At 36.3% G+C, this 25337-nt stretch overlaps 2 protein-coding genes across 5 annotated transcripts in view; one reads left to right on the top strand and one right to left on the bottom strand.

Moving 5' to 3' along the window:
• The window catches only part of LOC109836165 (cytochrome P450 71A1-like), a 30015-nt gene extending 13564 nt beyond the window's left edge, over window positions 1-16451 (top strand). The window contains exon 3 of one of the 2 annotated variants that reach the window (XM_020404048.1): window positions 16389-16451. In XM_020404048.1, coding sequence (XP_020259637.1) covers window positions 16389-16394 — 6 coding nt within the window. In that variant the 3' untranslated portion in view covers window positions 16395-16451. Of the gene's footprint in view, window positions 1-6625; window positions 6700-16388 lie in introns of those variants that run through there. The other variant, XM_020404047.1, reaches the window with a different exon arrangement.
• Window positions 18084-25337, bottom strand: part of LOC109839170 (phosphatidylinositol N-acetylglucosaminyltransferase subunit C) — an 8726-nt gene continuing 1472 nt past the window's right edge. Inside the window, exons 4-5 of one of the 3 annotated variants that reach the window (XM_020407599.1) lie at window positions 20036-24911; window positions 18084-19747 (exon numbers count right to left, since the gene is read on the bottom strand). In XM_020407599.1, the coding sequence (XP_020263188.1) occupies window positions 18740-19747; window positions 20036-20038 (1011 nt within the window). In that variant the 5' untranslated portion in view covers window positions 20039-24911 and the 3' untranslated portion in view covers window positions 18084-18739. The remainder of the gene's footprint in view (window positions 19748-20035; window positions 24912-25337) is intronic. The other 2 variants (XM_020407600.1, XM_020407601.1) reach the window with 2 other exon arrangements.

Raw genomic sequence — 25337 nt, 5'->3', positions numbered from 1 at the left:
CTCATTGCACCAGATACGCAGTGCATTCAGGAACAACTAAAATGTACAAGGACCTAAAGAGACACTTTTTGTGGAGCGGTATGTGTAGGGAGATAGCAGAATATGTTGCTACATGCTTTATTTTTCAGCAAGTGAATGCAGAACATCAGAAACCAGTAGGAACCCTACAACCTTTACCCATCCCGGAATGGAAATGGGCGGATATCTTTATGGATTTTATTGTGGGGTTACCAAGGTCAAACAAAGGGAATGATTATGTTTGATTAATAGTTAATCAGTTGACGAAGTCAGCACATTTTATACCAGTGAAGACGACTTATACGGCGAAGACTTATGCGAGGATATTCATCCGAGAGATCGTGAGATTGCATGGAGTTCCAGAGACGATTGTATCAGATCAAGGATCAGTTTTCACTTTGTATTTCTGGAGGAGCTTCCAGAATTTTTTTAGTAACCAGTTATCGTATTCCAGTGTGTTCCACCCGTAAACTGATGGACAGACTTAGAGAATCAACTAAGTGTTGGAAGATATATTGTGGGCATGTATTATCGATTTCCAGGGAAGCTGGCAGGACCATATCTCATTAATTGAATTTGCTAATAACAATAGTTATCAAGCGACTATAGGGATAACACCGTATGAGGCATTATACAGGAGGTCTTGTAGATCGCCTATTTGTTGGGAAAATCCAGAAGACAGCTTGCTACTTGGACCAGAACTTTTGAGACAGACTACAGAGAAGGTAGCACTGATTCGAGAGTGTATTCTTATAGGGCAGAGTCAGCAAAAGAGTTATGTAGATCAGAAGAAACGACCGCTAGAGTTCAAGTTTGGGGACTATGTCTTATTGAAAGTATCTCCGATGAAGAGAGTTCAGCGATTTAGTAGACGGAGAAAAAAACTTGCCTCGAGATATATTGGCCCATTTAGGATTTGTTGAGCACATTGAAGCCGTATTGTGTAGGCTAGATCTTTCAACATCGATATTGAGTATGCACGATATTTTTTATGTTTTGATGCTCATGAAGCATTTGCGTGACGAGGAACAACTACGAGTGTTAGACGCACCGGAGCTTCATGATTGTTTAACCACTATTGAGATTTCCGTTTGTATTCTTTCTAGAGAAAACAAGAGACTTAGAAATAAGGTGATTCCCGTAGTCAAAGTTTAATGGAACCGGAAAGGAGCTGAGGAGGCTTCTTGGGAACGCGAGGAGGATATGCATCACGACTTCCCGCACCTGTTTGAATAGATAAATGGATTAATTATGATTTATTCCTATTTATGATTATCTATACGATCATATTTATACTTAACGCTAGAATGAGAGTATTAACACTTAGCTCCTAATCATTCGGAACACATGGTATATATATGGGGGGTTCCTTGTTTGGATCTAGAGTTCAAGTTTGGGGACTATGTCTTATTGAAAGTATCTCCGATGAAGAGAGTTCAGCGATTTAGTAGACGGAGAAAAAAACTTGCCTCGAGATATATTGGCCCATTTAGGATTTGTTGAGCACATTGAAGCCGTATTGTGTAGGCTAGATCTTTCAACATCGATATTGAGTATGCACGATATTTTTTATGTTTTGATGCTCATGAAGCATTTGCGTGACGAGGAACAACTACGAGTGTTAGACGCACCGGAGCTTCATGATTGTTTAACCACTATTGAGATTTCCGTTTGTATTCTTTCTAGAGAAAACAAGAGACTTAGAAATAAGGTGATTCCCGTAGTCAAAGTTTAATGGAACCGGAAAGGAGCTGAGGAGGCTTCTTGGGAACGCGAGGAGGATATGCATCACGACTTCCCGCACCTGTTTGAATAGATAAATGGATTAATTATGATTTATTCCTATTTATGATTATCTATACGATCATATTTATACTTAACGCTAGAATGAGAGTATTAACACTTAGCTCCTAATCATTCGGAACACATGGTATATATATGGGGGGTTCCTTGTTTGGATTTTTCGCCCGACGTACTAGTTTCCCTTAGTTAGGGGTTAAGTGAGAGTATTTGCATTCTATATTATTAAGTGTAGATATTTCTTTGTTTCATATCTAGAGATTAATTATACGAGATGTGTATGTGAGGATTTCCTTATCTGGATTATTCCATCAACGTGTTTTTCTCTAAGATACGATTGCGCAATTTCGAGGAAGAAATTCTTTTAAGGGGGAAGAATGTAAAACCCCAAAAATTTTAAAAATATTATTATAAATGATAATAAATGAGTTTTGGTGATTTTTCTGGGATGAATGGATCAAATTGGAATCGATTTGAGATCGATTCGCAGTTTCAGCCTCAGTATCGTGAGTCTACTGAAAACTGTTACTATTTTGTTTTTAGTAATTTTTCTATTGATCATATGGACACAATGTTTGTAATTGATCTTAGAATCTTGAGATGGTGATGTGGTTAAACTTTCGTTGAGTTCTGACAACGGAGACTGAAACACTATTTTGAGACGCTATTGCGTTTACTGACATCTCTCGTATTTGTATTTTTAATAATTTTTCTATTAATCATATGGACATGAGGTTTATACCATTGATCTTAGAATATCGATACAGTGCTATGGGTAAATTTTCGTTGCTTTTTTAGATCGAAGTCTGAAATCCTATTTTTTAAAATAATATAAAATATTATATATTTTTCCTCTCTTTTTCCTATTCCACCTACCCTCTCCCCTCATTTCTCTATAAAATGGGCCCTCCCCTCGCTCTCTTCTCACAAATCAGCGGGAGAAAGAAGAGAGAGAAAGAGAGGGAGAGATAGAGAGGAAGAGAAGGAGAGAGAGAGGGAGAGGAAGAGAATGAGAGAAAATATTAAGAAGAGAGAGAAAGAGAGGGAGAGAAAAGAGGAGGAGAGAGAAAGAAAATAGAGAGAGAAAGAAGAGAGGGGGAAAGAGAAAGGGGATTTTGGCAATTCGAAAACAGGAACGGATAGGGATTCTAATTTCAGAGATCAATAAAGACAAGTTCATCTCTTTCCAAACTCATCCCCGTTTAGTTTTGATATTAATAAAAATTGATGAATTTTAGATCAAATCCTAAAAATGATGAAAAAGCATGATATTGATGAAAATTGATGAATTTTAGATTAAATCCTAAAAATGATGAAAAAGTATGATATTGATAAAAATTGACGAATAGAATATAAGATCAAATTTCTAAAGACGTAATATTGCTAGCTAGAACTATACGTATTTGTCCAGCGTTGGGTTACTGTTACTATTCATACGTACGTGTATTATTCATAAGTATGGTTACTATTCATATGTATGTGTACTATTCATCAATATGTTACTATTCATATGTACGAGTACTATTCATATGTACGAGTACTATTCATAAGTACTATTACTATTCATATGTGCTATTACTATTCATACGTACAGTTTCACGAGTACGATACTATTCAAACGTGCGGGAACTATTTATACATACGATACTATTCATAAGTAATATTACTATTCATATATACGGGTACTATAACAATAGTTATCAAGCGACTATAGGGATAACACCGTATGAGGCATTATACAGGAGGTCTTGTAGATCGCCTATTTGTTGGGAAAATCCAGAAGACAGCTTGCTACTTGGACCAGAACTTTTGAGACAGACTACAGAGAAGGTAGCACTGATTCGAGAGTGTATTCTTATAGGGCAGAGTCAGCAAAAGAGTTATGTAGATCAGAAGAAACGACCGCTAGAGTTCAAGTTTGGGGACTATGTCTTATTGAAAGTATCTCCGATGAAGAGAGTTCAGCGATTTAGTAGACGGAGAAAAAAACTTGCCTCGAGATATATTGGCCCATTTAGGATTTGTTGAGCACATTGAAGCCGTATTGTGTAGGCTAGATCTTTCAACATCGATATTGAGTATGCACGATATTTTTTATGTTTTGATGCTCATGAAGCATTTGCGTGACGAGGAACAACTACGAGTGTTAGACGCACCGGAGCTTCATGATTGTTTAACCACTATTGAGATTTCCGTTTGTATTCTTTCTAGAGAAAACAAGAGACTTAGAAATAAGGTGATTCCCGTAGTCAAAGTTTAATGGAACCGGAAAGGAGCTGAGGAGGCTTCTTGGGAACGCGAGGAGGATATGCATCACGACTTCCCGCACCTGTTTGAATAGATAAATGGATTAATTATGATTTATTCCTATTTATGATTATCTATACGATCATATTTATACTTAACGCTAGAATGAGAGTATTAACACTTAGCTCCTAATCATTCGGAACACATGGTATATATATGGGGGGTTCCTTGTTTGGATTTTTCGCCCGACGTACTAGTTTCCCTTAGTTAGGGGTTAAGTGAGAGTATTTGCATTCTATATTATTAAGTGTAGATATTTCTTTGTTTCATATCTAGAGATTAATTATACGAGATGTGTATGTGAGGATTTCCTTATCTGGATTATTCCATCAACGTGTTTTTCTCTAAGATACGATTGCGCAATTTCGAGGAAGAAATTCTTTTAAGGGGGAAGAATGTAAAACCCCAAAAATTTTAAAAATATTATTATAAATGATAATAAATGAGTTTTGGTGATTTTTCTGGGATGAATGGATCAAATTGGAATCGATTTGAGATCGATTCGCAGTTTCAGCCTCAGTATCGTGAGTCTACTGAAAACTGTTACTATTTTGTTTTTAGTAATTTTTCTATTGATCATATGGACACAATGTTTGTAATTGATCTTAGAATCTTGAGATGGTGATGTGGTTAAACTTTCGTTGAGTTCTGACAACGGAGACTGAAACACTATTTTGAGACGCTATTGCGTTTACTGACATCTCTCGTATTTGTATTTTTAATAATTTTTCTATTAATCATATGGACATGAGGTTTATACCATTGATCTTAGAATATCGATACAGTGCTATGGGTAAATTTTCGTTGCTTTTTTAGATCGAAGTCTGAAATCCTATTTTTTAAAATAATATAAAATATTATATATTTTTCCTCTCTTTTTCCTATTCCACCTACCCTCTCCCCTCATTTCTCTATAAAATGGGCCCTCCCCTCGCTCTCTTCTCACAAATCAGCGGGAGAAAGAAGAGAGAGAAAGAGAGGGAGAGAAAAGAGGAGGAGAGAGAAAGAAAATAGAGAGAGAAAGAAGAGAGGGGGAAAGAGAAAGGAGATTTTGGCAATTCGAAAACAGGAACGGATAGGGATTCTAATTTCAGAGATCAATAAAGACAAGTTCATCTCTTTCCAAACTCATCCCCGTTTAGTTTTGATATTAATAAAAATTGATGAATTTTAGATCAAATCCTAAAAATGATGAAAAAGCATGATATTGATGAAAATTGATGAATTTTAGATTAAATCCTAAAAATGATGAAAAAGTATGATATTGATAAAAATTGACGAATAGAATATAAGATCAAATTTCTAAAGACGTAATATTGCTAGCTAGAACTATACGTATTTGTCCAGCGTTGGGTTACTGTTACTATTCATACGTACGTGTATTATTCATAAGTATGGTTACTATTCATATGTATGTGTACTATTCATCAATATGTTACTATTCATATGTACGAGTACTATTCATATGTACGAGTACTATTCATAAGTACTATTACTATTCATATGTGCTATTACTATTCATACGTACAGTTTCACGAGTACGATACTATTCAAACGTGCGGGAACTATTTATACATACGATACTATTCATAAGTAATATTACTATTCATATATACGGGTACTATTCATACATACGGAAAATACTAATTACCGGCGGTGTTAGTATTTACGGATCGAGTCTTGTTTTGCCTCGAACGTTTGATCGCGAACATGATGCACGGGCCGCGCGTCGATACACGTGCGTGTCCATGAGGAGTATGAGTAGGTTCAAGTACACATGTATCCTTGGGAATAGGTAACCTATGATATTGTTTCCGTACAAACGTGCGTTGAGGTTGGAAAACCTATGTTTTAGTTATACGTACAAATGTGCGCAGAGGTCGGTGAGCCTATGATATTGTTTTCGCACAAGCGTGCGCTAAGGTTGGTAAACCTACATTTTAGTTATCTGTACGAATGTACGCAGAGGTCGGTGAACCTATGTTTTTGTTTTCCATATAGTTCGTATAGGAATCAATACACTTATCCTGTCGATATACACGGGGATGTGATTTGTTGCGAAAATGATCAATGTTATAAGCTAATTTTAACTGAGTATTTGGAGGATGCCAAAAGTGACCTCGACTCATTGTTGAGATATTTGACGATTGAGAGGCCTTGATACATATGTCTATTATGGTGTTTTACTTTCCAGTTATATTTCCTTTCATATAATAGTTCGGTATTAATATTTAGATATCTACAATTAAAGACTTATGGTATATACATGAGAGTTTCCTTGTTTGGATTATTTTGCTCGACGTACTACGTCTCGTGTTGTAGATTCCAAAATATTAATTCTACTTAGACATGGGGTAAATGATCTAGGTAGACTATGCTTATTGGTAGAGCCTCCGTCATATGTAGTAACCCTTCCCCTGGTGGCGGACGGAAATGTTCTTCCTGTAGCGCTTTGGCGCTCTTATTGTTGTTTTTTTATTTATTTTATTTTAACTTTCAGGCGGCTCAGAGCATCGGAAAGTCGTGGGGTGACGGATTTCTTGCATAGTCGTCATCGCGTATTTTTACTAGTATGGACTCAACAGTAGTCTTATGTTTCCATTCAGTCATCTGAGTTTATACTCATATTGTTAAGGCAATATGCCTTAGTACGATTTCTAGTCAATTCATGTTGAGACATATCATGTTATTTTAGACTCCATATATATATCAGTTGTATTCTAGTTTAGTTTATTTGGGACATGATTTCATTTATGAGATATATCTTTCTGTATCATGTATATAATATTTTCCTTATTTGCATGTTTTGTACCTTCATTTATATTGGTTTTCACTTGAGGATATTACTATAATTGGTGAAACATGTTGTTGCACAGTAGAGGTGCATGACAGGTTTGATATCTCTGGGTTCACCTTGGACTACAGCCAAGTGTGAAAACAAGGGCGTCACACTTATTAAAAATACGAACAATATATATTAATCTAGAACATAAGTAAATGACAAATGACATGACAGAAAAAGTGCACGCATGCACCATATAGATATGCCAAAGTATATTTTAAATACAAGAAAATAATCTGAATATCAGATATGCTATGTAATATATATGTGGAGTCTAGAGCAATGCAAAACACTTAATAACATGATCTGAATAATTGAGAATATATAAGTAATTATATATATTTTTAATAAAAATATACAATATAACACTATGGGTGATACATAAAATAATGTAATAAATAATACAAAAATCAATAAAATTAACGATATATAAGTCAAATCAAAAAAAATATAGTCGTAAAAATAATAACACATAAATAACGATCGGTACGAGGATAGAGGAGAGATACAAAGAGAGGGTAATCGCGAAGCAATGGGACAAGAACCGTGGAAAACTCCGGAGTCAAAGAGTGATAAGATAGGGACGAAACGAAATCTATCAAGAAAATAGGATAAGGGCTCAAGAATAGTCTCACAGATAAAATCATGATATGAGTCTAAGTTGTCCAATATATTCTTACTAGTGAGGACTCGGGACCGTGACCTGCATGGGCCACCACTAAAACCTGTCACGCCTCGCTTTCCGAAATACCCGGGAATCAGAACGTGAACAAGTTCGTGACGTATTAGATTACGGAGGATAAATAAAATAATCATTTCTCCTCAACCTAATATGCTAAGCGTCAAGAAATAAATACAATGCAAAGGCACAGGTCCCCGATCACAGATAGAGAGAATATAATAGACAAACTTAGAATAAAATATCCATATCACAAGTGAATATCATCCAAGACATAATATTTGGGTCAACATGCCCTTATACATATTTGAACAAATGAATACTGAAGAAATATGAAATACATTGTTCAACAAAAATCGAAGGGAAAAGACTACAAAAACAACTAGGATCATCAATTAAGACGAGATACTGAACTTCGGCCTATTCTTCAACTCTATCTGCAAGACACTCCTACTGAGAATCCTCTGGCTCCTGGCGATCTCCCAGCTAAACCTGTTCTTCCTCTAAATCTGACGTACACTAGAGATAACATGTGTACGTCAACGTGCATGACACACAGTAAGATCCCACAAAACAAATAGAGCGAACGAAAACCCAAGCGGAAAACGATACGATAACAGAAATAACAAAAGGACGTGCAACTGGAAATCTAACAAAATCAACATGCAAATTCACTACTAAAACCTGATAAACATAAAGCTAACTGCATACGATAATCGGGTCGAATACTAACCATCTTAAAACCCACTGGTCCACATCTCACATAGAGTCAACGCTCATATCATCGGATAACTAACTATTCATAAATCCCCTACGTGCATCCAATCCCGCTACACATGCGGCCAGAGGACTACACGTAAACCGTTTTCTAACTGGTCCGACCTCAAGAAAAACTCGGGTGACGAATCAAATTCCCACTGACTAAAGTGATGTACACAGTTCACTTTATCCCTACAAACCAACCCCAGTGGCGACACCAACCACTAGCGCAAGCCTGGAAGATACATCAACAGTCACATCCGATCACATGAACAAAGACTTCCCCATCCTAACTCTTTTCGTTTTTCTAAGTCAACAATCAAAGTCCACAGTATCTCTGGTTCACCACCTAAACTCAATCAACACACACACACATGTCACTAGGTCTGTTCATGACGCACGAGGCCACTAAGTCATAAACTACTAGAGTTCTCAACACAACCAGGAACAATAAAAGCAGACATGTCAAATATAATAAAATATCCATAAAATATAAAATATAATCGTGAATCAGTAAAAACATGCATACAGTCCGGTTTTATCAATATCTTGTTATCCGAATCTCAATACTATTCAAAAAAATTATCAGCAACTAAATAACATCAAATATAACTATGATTAAAGATAAAATCAAAAACCGTAGTTGTTTTGCACACGAAATGTCATAGACCACAACTACCCACACAAAATTATAAATTACTTAAAATCCAAAATAAATAATTCTTTTTGCAAATAAATTTCTTTTAAATCATCATAATTATCAAAAATAATTCTTTTTCCAAAATAATTCCATTTAAATTATTATAATTTTTCTAAATGCTTTTGTTCTCTAGTAAATTCTTTTAATTAATATAATTATCCAAAAATAATTCCGCTGTCGAAATAAATTCATTTAGTTTATCATAATTATTCTGAAAATACTAATTATCATATCATTATTATTTATCTAATATTATTCACACCAAACAATCCCATAGATGTAATAATATACCTTAATCTAATCTATGCAATTAATTAATTCACAACGGATCTAAAAATTGTAAAGATGAGTCAAAGGGAAGTGAGATCTTGCCTGTGAGGCCAAGGAACCTGCGGACGAGGCGGCGGCACTATTGCTTGTTGTTCGTTATTCGGCGACGCGCATAGCGGATCGAAGGCTGACTTGTGGAGCTGGACGGCAACATCGGCGAGCGGATTGCGACGCACGCGGGATGCTCGCGTGGCTGAGGGAGAGCGTGGAGCGGGGAGAGAGGTGTGCTGGGGCCGGGCACCTAAGCGGGCGAACTGATTGCTCACGTGCTGGGGCTGAAGCGGCGATGGCAGGCGGTAGCAGGCTGAGGCGCGGAGGGGAAGGGCTACTACGGGGCGAGCTGCGAGAGGAGACGTGGGCCGGCTGCGAGCAGGGGTGAAGGTAGTGGCGACGAGGTAAGGGGCTGAAGAGAGTTTGGTGAGGCACGGCTCGGTGTCGGGTGGAAGCAGGAGGCTATGGGGCAAGGGCAAGTGGAGTTAGGTGTGAGTTGATGGCGAAGCGGTCGCTTGGTTAACGGGCGAGGCTAGAGCTCGGGGAGAGCTGAGTAGGACGGTGGTCATGGTTGGAGGGTTCTTGGGCGGGGTTAGGATTGAAAGGGAGGAGCTGGCGATGGTGCTGATCTGGGAAAGGGGGTTCCGTCGGGGTTGCTGGTGTGAGTGCAGGGTGATTGGAGATCAGAGCTCGGCTGGTCGTAATCTGGCGAGTCGGGCTGGCTGAGGGAGATGGCGAAGGGAGAGGGAAGGTGGTGTTGGTGGAGGGCGAAGGAGAGCGGTCGCTCGTCGGAGGCTGGAGGAGAGACGTCAACGGAAGGCGAGTTGTGACGGAGGGCGACGGGCGAGTTCGGGCGGTTGAGCAAGGGCTGCAGCGGTCGCGAGGCAGAAGGAGCTGAGTGCTGGAGTTTGGGGCTACTGGGGTTGTGCAGGGATGTTTGGCGTGGTGGCATGGGCAAGGTTGGGCAGTGCAACGAATAGGGGGAGGAGGACGAGAGGGTGGGGCGTTGAGGCGGCGGCCTGGTGCGGGTAGAGAGGCGAGCAGCTTGGCCGAGGGGGTAGACAGAGAGAGAGCAGAGGAGATATGGGGCGGCGCTGGCTGTGAGGGTGCAGCGGCGATTGGGGCTAGGGCGGCTCGCGGCGAGCCGGCTGATGGCTCGAGGAAGAAGAAGAAGAGGGTTGGCGGTGGTTTAGGAAGAAGGAGAAGGAGAGAAAGACCGGAGAGAGTAGAAAGATTATATTATATATATATATATATATATTATATATAATATATATTATATTATATATATATATATATATATATATATATAATATTATATATATATATATATATATATATATATATATATATATATTATATATAGTGTGTGTGAAAGGAATTTAGGGTTTAGAAAAATAATTAAAAATAATAATAATTACAAAATAAATTAAATAATTATGTGAAAATTATCTACACATCAAAACATACTAGTTATAGTATTGCAACTGATAATATGCAATAGTAGAAATAATACAAGAAATTACACAATTAAACAAGAATAAATAATAAAAAAATAATTACTTATATTTAAAATCAAATAATTATGGGATAATTATCCACACAGCAAAACATACCAGTTATACTAATATGATAGATAATATGCAATAGAAGAAATAATACAATAAATTATATAAATAATACGTAATTAATAATACAACGTATTATACGAAATAATATGTAATAATAATAATACAACATATTATTTAAAAATAATACGTAATAGTATCAATAATACAACAGATTAATTTCAAAAAAATTTACCGCACAAAATTATTTTATAAATATTAAAATCATTTAAATAATATAATATTTAGACTTTTAAATCATAGAAATCCCTAGAAATTTAGAAAAAAATACAAATACTCTTTTAAAAATAATAATTAAATATTTTAAAATACCAAAAATTTATTTTACCTGGTATTAAAATCCATGGTCATTAAAACATTGTTGTCATATTTTGACAGTGGAAAAAAATTAACCAAAGGTAAGAAAAGGTTTGTGCTAATGACTTAACAGTGAAGAATTTATAAATAAAAAATAGCCTAAGTGCCCAAAATGATCATAAGCTAAGGATAGAAATTTAGAAGTCAATCTCTTATTGATATATTTTTATTCAGGTAGTACAAGGATGTATAGAGACTTGTAAGCAGCATTCTGGTTGATTCACAGTAAGTATAGATTTCAGATTATGTCTTTGTGCTTGATGTTTGAGCTTGTGAAGGTTGAGCATTATAAGATTGTAGATTTTTTTTAACCTCATTATATTTTTATGGTAATGAGAGTAGACAACTATGCATTTTTCTAACTGGCTTTAGGAGTCAGAATAGTAATGATCATATGTATTAAAGATGTTTGAGTTGTATTGAATACTAGTAGCTGTAATGTCTAACAGAGAATTTAGGTTTCATTCTAAATGTGGGAAAACTTGAACAGCGCTTCAGAACAAAATTAAAATTGAGCTTTTATACTTGCAAACAGAAGAATAGTTGGAGATGATTATATAAATTGTGGGAGTATATTCTTTATGCTTATTGTTTGAACTTGAGAGGTAGATGGAAAGCATATTTACCCTCGTCAAAGTATCTCCGATAAAAGTAGTCACCAATCTGGTACTTATATGTCTGCTTAATAAGAATTTACTGACAGAATATGTAAATATCTATTTATTAGTACAAGTGAAAGAAAGAATGTTGTTCAATTATGAAATTAGGTATCTCATGTGTCAGCATTATAGTGTATTGTCTCACCTCTGACTAGTCTTACCCAAAAAGGGGTTAAATTCATCTAGTCAGATGAATATGAGAAAAGCTTTCTAGAGTTAAAAAGCAGATTAGCGTCTGCCCCAATACTTACATTGCCCTCTGGAGATATAGACTTTACTATCTACAGTGATGCCTCTAGAAGAGGACTTGGGTGTGTTCCTATGTAAAATAGAAAAGTCATAGCATATGCTTCAAGGTAGTTAAAGCCTTATGTGCAAAACTATCTGACTCATGACCTGGAATTAGTGTTTGCTCTCAAGATTTGAAGACATTATTTATATGGTGCACATTGTGAAATATGCACTGACCATAAAAGTTTGAAATATATATTCACTCAAAAGGAGTTAAATTTGTGGCAAAGAAATGGTTGGAACTTCTAAAAGATTATGACATTACCATCAATTATCACCTGAGCAAGGCAAATGTTGTTACTGATGCTTTGAGCCGCAAGAATACATGTAATCTAGCATATTTAACTACTTCTCAAAGATAGTTATTAGAAGAGTTAGATCGTACTAGAATTGAAATTAGAATTCACTAAATTGGAGTTAAACTAACAAATATGGTGATACAATCTTCCTTGATAGATAAAATTAAAGCAAACCAACAAAAGGATCCTCAACTAGTAAAAATAAAGAAAGATGGGGAAGAATGCACTCGAAGAGCATTTAAAATACATGAAGATGGGTTATTGAGGTTTAGAAATAGAATTTGTTTGCCTGATATAACAGAGATAAAGAAGAAGGTTCTAAAACAGGCACACCATTGTATACTATGCATCCTGGATCAATAAAGACCTTAAGGAAATCTATTGGTGGAATAACATGAAGAAAGAAATTATTACTTATGTTGCAAAATGTCTTACTTGTCAACAAGTAAAGGCTGAACACCAAAGACCAACCGATTTAGTCCAAATTTTGGATATACCACTATAGAATTCATCACTGGTGTTCCCAAGACTTTAAAGAAGAATGATGGGATATGGGTGATTGTTGATCGACTGACTAAGTCAGCATTTTTTTTTTTTACCTATAAATATAAAATTTTTATTAGATTAGCTGACTAAACTATACATCAATGGGATAGTGAGGTTGCATGGAATACTCATATCAATAGTCTCGGATAGAGACCCTAAGTTCACATAAAAATATTGGAAAAGTGTACAAAGAGCTCTACAAACTAAACTAAATTTTAGCTCAGCTTACCATCCATAAACGGACGGCCAATCAGAAAGGACAATTCAAATACCGAAAGATATGTTGCGGTGTTGTGTACTAGAAATGAAAGGACTGTAGGAAGTTTACCTCTGAATTTGCATATAAGATATCAAACTAGTGTTCATATGGCACCATATGAATTTCTTTATGGAAGAAAGTGCTGATCTCCTATCTATTGGGACGATGTTGGAAAAAAGAAAATTTCTCGGACTAGAATTGGTACAACAAGTAATTGATAAAATTCAATTAGTTTGTATACATCTTCGCACTGCACAAAGTCGTCAGAAGAGTTATGTTGACCAAAGAAGAAGAGAATTGGAATTTTAGGTGGGTGGTCATGTTTTCTTGAAGGTTTGGCCTACTTGAGGAGTGAAAAGATTTGGAATCCAAGAGAAGTTAAGCCTGAGACTCGTTGGTCCTTTTGAGATTCTAGAAAGGTTTGGTTCAGTGGCATATAAATTAGCGTTACCGTCATCTCTATCTGGGATCACGTATTTCACGTATCAATTCTGTGAAAGTTCATCTGAGATCCAAATGAGATAATCAAATTATCTTTAGTGGACCTCAAACCTGACTTGACTTATGAAGAGAAACATGAGAGCATTGTGGATTTTAAGGAACAAGTGTCAAACCATCAAATATGTGAAAGTACGATGGAAGAACCATTCAGAAAAAGAAACTAATTGGGAAATTGAAGATTCTATGTGAGAGAAATATCCAGAGCTCCTTGGAGATTAAGGTATGTTAAGTTTCGAGGAAAAAACTTTTTATTAGGAGGGGAGAGTGTAAGAGCCCTAAATAAAAAAACTCATTATTCCTCACCGCCTTACTGTATCAATGTTTATCACTGCCGTACCTTTTTTAGTTTTTTAATTAATTTCCACTCCACCGCCTATCGACAACCATACATTGCTTTAAAAAGGAAAGAAGGGGGAAATTCAGGCTAAGAAAAAAAAAGAGAAGAGAGTGAGCAGAAGAAGAAGAAGAGGAGGAAAAGAAAAGAGGAAGCCAAAGGTAAAACGTTTGTTCTCCTTAATCTTCTTAGGGTTTTGGTTAAGGAAATAAAAAATAGAGAGAGAAAGAGAGAACTTACCTCACCGCCGGCGGGGGTTGTCAGCGACCCCAATCGTCAGGGAGCCTCGTTGCAAAAGATCCCTCTGGCGGTGGCACAAGAGGTGACCCTGCCGAGTAGCCACAAGAAAGAAAGAGAAAAAGAACAGAGAGAGAGAGAGAGAGAGAGAGAGAGAGAGAGAGAGAGAGAGAGCGGGAGAGGGAGAGAGAGAAAGGAGAGAGAGAGAGAGAGAGAGAGAGAGAGAGAGAGAGAGAGAGCAAGAGAGAGCGAGAGAGGAGGAGAGAGATATCGGAAGCAAAATTATTTTGGGACCCCTAATATATTTTTAGTTTGTATATGGGTTCAAGAGGAATAAAAATATCTTTAGGACCCCTAAAAGTTTAAAAATTTGCAAATGAACCCTAACAGAGAAATCTAAGATCGTATATGGATAGGATAACTTTGTATAGACCCCTGTTATTTGCTTTGTTTACAAATAAGTCCAATTTGTAGATTAAGAGATCACTTTTGGCCTAGATTAATTACCTATAACCCCCTGCCTCATCATAAGTTAGAAATAAATCCATATCTACCCTATTTATGGATTTTAAATTGTTAGGGATTATATTTGAAATTATTAACTCTAGAATATGAATCGATTAACTTATAATATGTATTATCGTGAACTAATATTAGTCTTATTATTCTATATTATAGGTTCAGATTTGATATCTGGAAAGTAATATTTTGATAAAGTTGTACTCCGTAGAGGTGAGTTCATTTCTCACTAGTATTTTATAATATGAAATTGCATGAGTGTGATATTTGATTTATCTTGTGATCAAAAATAAATAATATATTATTTTCATGTATATAAAGATTTGATTTATTCCTGTTGTGGTCTATCCTATAATACGATGTTAGCCTCGTACAAGATATGAAAAGCAAATTTGATTTTTTTTATGTAAAATAAGAAAACTGAATTTGGCTCTCATGCAATTTCAAATAATTGTGGGCATTGTTTTATCTGAAAGTTTTTGATGAAGTATTTGGAATGTATTTTAACAGTTTAACGGATTTAAAGATTTTCCGTGACTTAGTATCTGATAAAAATAAAGAAAAGTGAAAATTCGTAAACTGTTTTAACTGAAATAAGGAGTTTTACATTGTCCACTTTATTTGAAAATATCTGTAAATTCTGATATGCAAGGTATTACTCATTTGACATGTGATCTCGATGTTTTCAAACCCTCAAAAAATCCACTATGGATTGTTTCTGCCTGCCATATGGTGAATGTACCTTTATTTGGCCCCTCTGTATTGGTCCTTCTGTATTGGCCCTTCTGAAATTTATTCTGGCCTCTCTGTATTTGGCCAGTAACCTATGACAGTGTTAGGTGCATTCGATTTCCGGGAACTATCTGTTATGTGATGTGTTTTACGCATTCCCTTGCTACTGGGTTATAATTCGTAACCTTAGTGTGGCCTATGAGGTGACTTTTACATTCACGAATAACTCATCGAGAATTAAGATTCTGACAATTGACTGTGAAATTGAGAAAATAATAATCTTATGGTTTTGTACAAATTAGTAGTTCTTTTCTTTCTTAATGTTTACCTTGATTCAAAAGGGGTTTTATTCCAAAAAATATCACAGTATATTCAGTTGCACATAAGAAAGAAAATATAATTGTTGCATTCTTTCTTGAAGATTACAATATTATGATATTTGGATCGTATTTTGCTATTTTGAATTTCTGATGCAAAACTTATAATTCGTTATTCTGGGAATTATTCTTACTATTATTTTATTAGTTATTTAGGAACTCTAGTGGGAAATATTCTCACTGAGCTTTTTATCTCATTCCGTTGTTTTTCAATTTGTTTCAGATCTGAGTTAGAAAAGTGATAATCCAAAATTTTGATCGTGGGCATGGTTGAGAAGTGCTTAATCTGCTATCATCAGCAGGTTTATAAGTACTTTGAGATAAACTATGTGATATAAGTGTCAGGCTTGACTCGCGCATGGAACTTGTCTTGTGCATGGATCGCTGCTGTCTCGTAACCCGTATTTATGAATTTCCGTTGCAGTTTTGGGGCGTGACACCGACCGATTCTCTTCTTGGAGCGTTCATTTGCGGGTTAGTTCCCATAGCTTCCATGGTTGAGCAGACTTTATGGGTTAGATGAGCGCGTAGAGAAGGCATTGTATTGATTCAGGTCAATGTATAAAACCCTCAACCAGATCATCGAGGATTGTGGTAGTGTTGAAGGTTAATCGATACGTCAGGCGCCTAAATACTAACCCTTCATTCATGCTTTGGTCTCTTTTCAGAAGCATAAGAAGTTCAGGACATGTTCGGTCCAGGAACCATAACCAAAATACTGGTCATGAAATGAGCCATGGTAGAGCTCATGGAAACCCGGAAGTCATCATGAAACAACTACAAAGCAATGTAAGATCTCCAGGTCATGAAAAGAGACCCTGCGACTGCATCGGTCCACTCAATTGCTTGTTCCGTCGACACAGGCAATGCAGAATACTCGGGGTCGGGGCTATAAAATCCCCAGGTAACAAGAGTCATTGTAAAGGCATGGGCTTATTGCTAGAGACACCAAGTACTGAAAGGCTCCCGATGAGTTTTGACCAAAGTAAGAGACACTTGAACAGTTTGATGGATCAGAAAGGAAAAGGTTTCCAGTTCGACACCTACGGTATAGACCGATGGGCTTGCCCAGGGAAACAATTGCCCATCGGAAGCAATTTGTGATATCCGTTATCAAAGTCGCGCAGGTGCTTATCGTGTATCACTTTCGATTGGGAAATGCATGGTGGAATGAGGAGAGAAGGTACGGACATGGAGGAAGCTCCAGGAGTTACTATTGGAAGGCTGAGTCGATCTCCAGCTCATCGCAACACCTTACTCGCCTTTGAGAGCAACGGGAAACGACTGGTGTACGTATGACTCGTTTTAGGAAATGAACATTCTCTTGGCTTTCTCTATCTCCCTTCTGGGTCTTCCTTCCACCACCACGTAGAGGGTGTTTCTGTCAATAATTTGGTATTAGTCCATATTGATCTCAGTCTACTAGTGAAATTCACGAAACTTGATGACATTCTTATCTTCCCCTAGAAATTGAAGGACGAACTGGATATGTTTCTGAATTTCTGGTTCTTAAGTCTTCCAAAGCTCTGCTGGTCTCATCGACTCCTTTTCTTAAATTCAAGACAAACAAAACTCCAACATGCTTTGCAGGCTGTATTCATCTTTGTTAAAATTAAAAAAAAAACTTCAGACCAGAAGATTAATGGGAACAAAATGGCGTACCTATGAAATTGAATGTTTTGCAGATGTGCAGGATACTGTCAAAAGAAGAGTGGCTTCTTATTCTTAACCAGGACCAAACCATCTAAACAAGTATTGACAATCCTTACAGCAACTAGATTCGCAAGAACAATTAAACACCAGGGGAAGTTTGGTGTTTCTATATCGAATTTATTGCAAGGGAAACAACCGACAAGAAAGCTTTTCACAACAAGAGGTTATTTCAGCACAGTTTAGCTTCATATACAACCAAGGTTCTGAGATTATTGAAGTATATGGCCGTCAGCTAGCTTCAAAATACAGTACAGACAATATTTGAGGTTTACAAGAAATTTAGCCCGCTGGGTTTTACTGATCGAACAAAAAATAAACAATAAACGAAAAGGATTCAAAATAAATAGTTGTTGCATTTGTGTATAGGTTTAATTACAGAGAAACACAAATCAAGATAAACATGCAAAATACTTGGCGTAACGCCATAAAGTTGAGGAGAAACCACAGCCGCTAAACCCACACAAGCAGAGCCTTACTAATACAAGTCAAAACTCAAAAGAAATATATTGCCAAAAGGAGTTTCTAAATAGAGGACGTTTTTGGGAGAAAAACCTGGCAAATGTGAACAATGAAGCTAATAGCATCCAACTGGCATGATCGTTTTGGTGGAAGCTCACCAAAGATAATCATCTACTTCGTATAGTCTGGATGCAAGAGAAACAAGTCGAAGAGAGGCATATCACAAATAGGAGGGAGTTTAGATATAGGAAAAATAAATGCTCAAAAAATCTTTGATATAAATGAACCAAAATGCTGCACAAGTACAAAAGTTCGAACGCCATCAAGTGATCATATAAGTACAGGGGCCAGCTTTATCTCTCATAATTATAAACACATTTGGTTTGGAGGGGGGGGGATGCTTTACTCTGTTATATCAAAACAAAGCTTAGCTTCATCCCAAGGACCATTTATCTCAAACTTGTATTCTTGTATCCTTATAAGCCAGTAAGGGCAAACGACAGAAACAAAAATCAGAAGACCCAACAAGAGTATAAAAAGCAAGCGATGCATTGTGTATACAACACCCAACGTCACGCCCATAATCATGAATGAAAAGCACAGATGCAGCTTAAAAGAATACTGCCTAATACAAAATGCAACAAGTGGTGCAAAAAGAAATATCTCAAGAGAGAACAGCATTACTCCAAACACTTGAAGCCTTGATGGGAGGCGAGAGGCCACAAGAACTGAGCATACTATTGAAGCATTCAAAGAGATATTACTGACCAGGGTTGGGTTGTTCTGAGATCCTGGTGGTCTTATAGTGCAGCCAGAATAATCATGCAAAAAGAGGTGCACTATTAGAATTGATGCGGACAAAGCCCAAATGGAATCTGAACTGATGGACCTAGTGAGAGTATGATAAATTGGGGCTAAGATGTACAATCCGCTGATGAAGAATGAGACTTTAAGAAGATAATGAGAGAGAAGTTGGACGGAGAGTTGGCTTGTTGTTAGCAAGATTATAGCGAAACCTGAGAATAGGAGAATGGCATCCAGTGATAGGAGAGTGGCCGCATCAATGATAGAGGAAAGTGTATGGGTCCATACTATGACCACGAGAGAAACAATGCAAAGATATTCGGAAATAGATATGGAATCTAGCATCACTCTAAGAAAATCTCTCTTCACCACATTAGCATTCATCACCATGTCTTCGAGGAATGATTCATCGGTGTAGTTGTCATCGTACCCAGGTTGCATTCCTCCATAAGCCACTTTCTTCCATTTCTGTCGCTGTTCACTTCTCTGAGCTTCCTTTTCCATGACTGTATTGCTCTCCTGGCAAAGATTCCTTTGAGTTTCATGTAATGCTATAGCATCCATCAGGTAAAAGACGTGGTGCAAATACAAACAAACACTTGCTGCCTAACAAAGAGAAAAAGGAAACCATCTGTAAAAACACAAATTTGAGAAGCCCACAAGTATAACTTCATTTGCACAATAAAAGCGTTAAGTTGAAAGATTTCCAAAAATGCAATAAATTCAGTTTTTCCAGATACTGATTTCCCCTATGAATATTGCATGTCTTTACACATTTTGCCATTCTATAACTGCTAGTATGGCAACATAAAAGCTTGCAAATACTTATCTATAGTTCAGTTGAATACTAACTTCATATCAGAATATTTAAATTCAAAAGATGCAGATATATACCATTTGAACTGGGCTTCACATTTAACATTTAGTCCATTCAGCACTTCTCATGTGTGTACGCGCGCGCAAGTCTTCAAGTGTTTGTTTGTTTGCCATGCCAAAGCTATGATGTTGACATTTAAAGAGCACTATAATAAGTTGATCCATGACGATCAACTGCTAAGGAGGAATAGTTGTTATATACATATCCCAGCCAGGTGCCAAAACGTTCACAAATCCTTAAGGTACACAAGTTGATTTCATGTGACCTCATTATGTAACAAGAAGATACTTCTCTCAAAAAATAATGAAAAATAATAATTGTCAATGTAGCTCTGATCTTTAGGGGGCTAAAGAAAAAAATAAGCTCACTTTTTTACTTTAATCAATGTCCACTTATAAACATATCCATACTTACAACCTGATCAAGAATTATGTTTAAGCTGTCCAAAAAGGTGTGTTCAAAATGCAAGAAGAGAATCCATCTATGTTGTCAGTAAAGATCAAAGAGAGACCACATATTTACACATTAATACATGAAACCTGCGTAAAATTTCAAAGTGAATAGCTAATGTTTACCAAAGTTCACTGTGGAACACTAGACACTTAAGTTGGCCAGTTAATTCAAATTTAGCAATCAATTTAAACTGTGCCCTTTTATGTAAGTGGGATTCAATGTTTTAGAAAGAGCTAGGTGCTTATAGCCAGTAACCATAGCCCTCAGGCACCTAAGCGGCATGCAGCTGTTTTTTAAGCATCGATTTGGGAAGGATTTTTTTGCCAAAGATTCAAAATCGCAATCTCGCTGTTTTATCTGAGATGAACTTGGGTCGAGTTCTAATCTGATCCATTTTAATCTAACAGATTCTCGTCACCAGTTATTATGCTTAAGTGGTCAATGAACTCATTTTTGACATGGTGAGTCATTGGAAGCAGCTCATGTTTGCCTAGACATTTCAAAGTTTTCAAAAATATTGACAGTTATCAAGAGCAGGTCCTTGATACTTATTTTCCTATTATTCTTTGTGATAATAAACCCACCAGATTTTTTTTCCCCCTCCTTTTTCTTTCATTATTTGCAAAACCTGTAAGCAAATTTTCATTTCTATTTCCAGAAAAATAGCCACACAAATGTATGCCCCCAACAACATCCTAATGCCCCTTCCAGTTTCTTCCAGCAACAACTCACAACTCTTAATTCTATTTTATCACCATCCAGCTTGGGTAAATCCATGTTGCTCTTATCCCTACATCCTGTACTCCTTTTGCATTTCTGTCTCATACTACCATGTATAATTCCTCAAGTGTTAGATAATATAATCTATTCCTTTATACAAATAGGAGGATCAGAGATTCAATGTTCATGCTACAGTAGTATTTACTGTAGCATTATTACTGTGGCTAATAACTAATTAAAAAATAATATTATAGCCCACGGGTATACTGTAACGTTTAAAAGATATTGTAGCAGGGCGGGATACTGTAGCACTACCGAAAATTCAAAACATGTCATATTTAAAAAAGCGGGATTACTGTAGCAAAAAATATCGTGCTTTGCACGGACCGCAAACTAGTAGTAGTAAGAATACCAAAAAAATGCTAGTCTACCCACTGTGATCTGCATCCAATGTGACGAGCTATGCAGTGCTATCATGGAGCTTCTTTAAGAGGAAGTACACTTATCAACTAGGCATTAGTATAGTTTTCATATAATTACATATGGAGAATTTACATTTTTTTCAATACTGATAGAATCTGTTAACTCATTACAGCATTTGAATGAGATAATAGCATTTTGCGGTGAACAGGGTCCATTTAGAAGGCGCTTCTTAAAGGTAACAGTTTAATTAATTCTTCATATGTGACTAAAAGATATATATGATAAGCTATCAAACTAAAACTTAAGAAGAGTCGTCTGTTGTCTTCTGTGTTAGAAACTATATTACTTGGGTACTACTAATCTGAAGCCGTACCCATACTCGACATGTACCCGTACCCGTACCCAAACTCTTTGGACATTCCTTCATATATGCATACATTTATAGGGGCATGCACTCAGTTGTACAATACATGTTTTAATTTAAAATATTTGTCATATATTTTTTGGACATATCCTACACTACACACTCACTTCTTGAAACTCGTTGGACATAGTTTAGGTATAAAATTATGATTTTGAATGGTTGTTTGGATTTCTAATTCAAAAACTAGTGATTTTCCAATTTATAACTCACATAATAAAGGAAACATAAAATTGTTATAGGACTTTTAATTCTCATCCCTGCTCTCATATAAATTACCAATTCCAGTATATAATATGTGTATAAAAATATTTATACAGCCAGGTCCTCGTGCCGTACTTTTTAGAAATTTGTCGTATCTCGTACCCGCACCCATACCACCTCCCGTACCCGTACCTGTATCCATGCAACATAGGTTAGAATGATCCTGGGCAAATTATAAGGCACAACATGCACTGTTGCTCAACTTTCATTTGCAGTTACTTATAGACTTAAGTCCGCTTTATAGTTTCTAGGCCATATTCCTACTATATAAGTCACCGCTTTATAATTTCTAGCCCATATTCCTATTATATCTCCTACTAGAGAAGTATACCATCCCGTTGTTTTTTTAGATGCTCTTATCAAACACCAATGAGATTTAATTTGTAACTGGCCACATCAACAACATGATGATACTGTGAATTAGCATTGAACCTATATGTAGGTTATTACAAAACACGACTCTTAGGCTAACATAATTGACAATTGATAAACAGGAAAAAGCCCATTATAAAAGAAAAAAGGGTAGCTGACATGGAAATTGCCAGGATTCCGTAGCCAGTGTATTTCAATGCATGGACCCTAGTTAAGTAAAAGAAACTAAATATAGTTTGAAAATATACTTAATAAGCATTTGGTAAAGGGGAGCCGTTTAATTAGTTTGCATAAGTTACCTCGGGTTCAGATTTTTCACTCCTAGCAAGTTGAGTGGTGTGCATTATAGAGCTCGGACAACTCTTTCCATCACTTATTCCCAACAAACTTTGCAAGCTACAACAAGTTATCTTGATACTAATGCACAAATTCCTTCCACGGGACTATCAACAAAGAGCTTGCATATGAACTACACAACTAATATGAACATTTGACTTTGAAGACCTTCAAACTAGAATTCTAGACTCAGTTCGGCTGATCAGATCAGCATACATGCTTGGTTCTTCAAAGGAGTCAATTCTTGAAAGAACTAAGTTTCATCTTCATCCTAAATCCAGATAGTCCTCCTCCTCTAAAATTAATGCCGCTTTGCAATTTGCTCTGCATATGCTTTATAATGGAGTAGATATTGTACTCTGTCATTGTGTGTTCCAGTATAACATCTAGAATAGTGGGCAGGTGAAGAAAAGAAACGATCCATCATGCACTTAGCTACAGTAGTAAGTCTGCAAGGTTAAACCTTTAAACGAATTCCTTCATGCCAAGAAAGTACCCTCAGAAACACATTGCCATAGTTATTCCATATAGGAACTTCAAGTTGTTTTAAAGGTAACACAAAGTGCAGAAGTCGCTCTTCAATTCAATAAATAACTTTGCCAAACACCTTGTAGTTATTATAAAATAAAAGCACTATCATTTAAAATCATCGAAAGGCCAATTGTTTATTATAACTAAATTGAAGCTCTCTACTACATCACATCATGTCACTAGATTCCACTGGATCTCCAATCATGGAAACATTTGGTTCGTGCACTGTATTTGCAATGCAAGTGTCCGTTCATGCAACTACTATCACACAATTGTAGTTGTATTTCTTTGATTCCGTTCTATAATTTTACGACTTCTAGCTGCAGTTATTGATGCTTGCTTTCTTTTATGTGCATTTCCTAAACTTCAACTAATAAAAACAAATATCTCTCAATCTATGTTACACAGGTATAGACGCTAATACGACAGCGGGTGTGAATATGGGACACAAAAATTTTGTAAAAGGTAGGATACGGGGTCATGACTATATACATACACATTATAGTTAGTAATTTAAATGAGATCGATTTTGTTTTTTATTTACATGTTATGAAAACAATAATTTCAGTAACATTTATATTAACTAGATATCGAGACAACGCTTTAAAATCATACTTTTGAACTGGGTATGGGCTGAAATGATACCGACCCAAGTCAAGCGAGTTGCAAGAAGTGGACGTGAAGTGTAAGATATACACATCCAAGAAGTGCATGACATATGTTTTAAACTAAAACATGTGTTTTCTAATTGAGTACACATCTGAATAAATGTATGCATAGTCAAGGAGTCTCCAAGGATGGTCGAACATGAATATGTGTCGATACAGGAGCATAGACGAAGTGTCCATAACCTCGCCCTCAATCCATGCCTTCTAGACATACTCAACATTCCTCAACCCCTCCTAACATAAACTATTAGAACCCATCGACTTCTCACAATAAATAAAGCAAGAAAAAATTGCACATTAAAATGAGAAAATAGGAACATTTTGATCCCAAAAAAGTAGTAAATCTCAAAAATAAAAACTTGCCAACAAAATCAAAGAAACAACCAGCATATACCTCCAAATGATTGAACAACCAGGTTACAAATTACCCATATAAAATTGCAGAAATATCAGACATTTAGGGAAATTGAATTCAAAGTTCAAACCTTTGAGATTCAAACAGAATACTAAACATGCAATCAAGTTAGAAATATATCATACTCAAACGTAGATTATTAATTCCAAATCATCTTCGACCCCCTCATGGTTGCTTATACGTGCCCCCAAAACCTGGAGGTGGCAACACTGAAGGCGGGGATGGCAGCAGAGGCGGCCATGGCGATCTCCATGCGAGGGTGGAAGCGATGTTGGCGATCTCCGCGATGGCTGTCATTGGATGGTGAGTTTTCTTGGACTTCTTTGGGGTTTGATGCAATTCTAGCTCTTTATTAGACTTTAAGGTATTTTTTTCCTTTTTTAACTTTAATAGCCCAAAGTTTTATTCTGATAGTTTAATTGTTGAAAGTTTATTTCCCAAAAAAATATGTTAATTTAACTTATGGCTAAATTAGCAAATAAAAAAAATAAAGACTTTATTAGATTTGTCTATAAAGTGATATCACATTATTAGTGACCTACAAATGATGCCGGCAACAACAAGACTTGAGAAGTTATACGCTTAACCACATATTCTGGTCATTAGAGTTTCGATTTGAGCGATAAAATTAAGGGTTTTGCGAGTACTTCAAATATCTCATGCTTACAAATTTACCCTCCAAATTTTTTTATTTTGGGGGGGGGGGGGGGGACAAA

Source organism: Asparagus officinalis, chromosome 4 (genome assembly GCF_001876935.1).
Source record: "Asparagus officinalis chromosome 4, Aspof.V1, whole genome shotgun sequence".
In the NCBI taxonomy this organism is placed as follows: domain Eukaryota; kingdom Viridiplantae; phylum Streptophyta; class Magnoliopsida; order Asparagales; family Asparagaceae; genus Asparagus; species Asparagus officinalis.
This window is presented reverse-complemented; position numbering and strand designations above follow the sequence as displayed.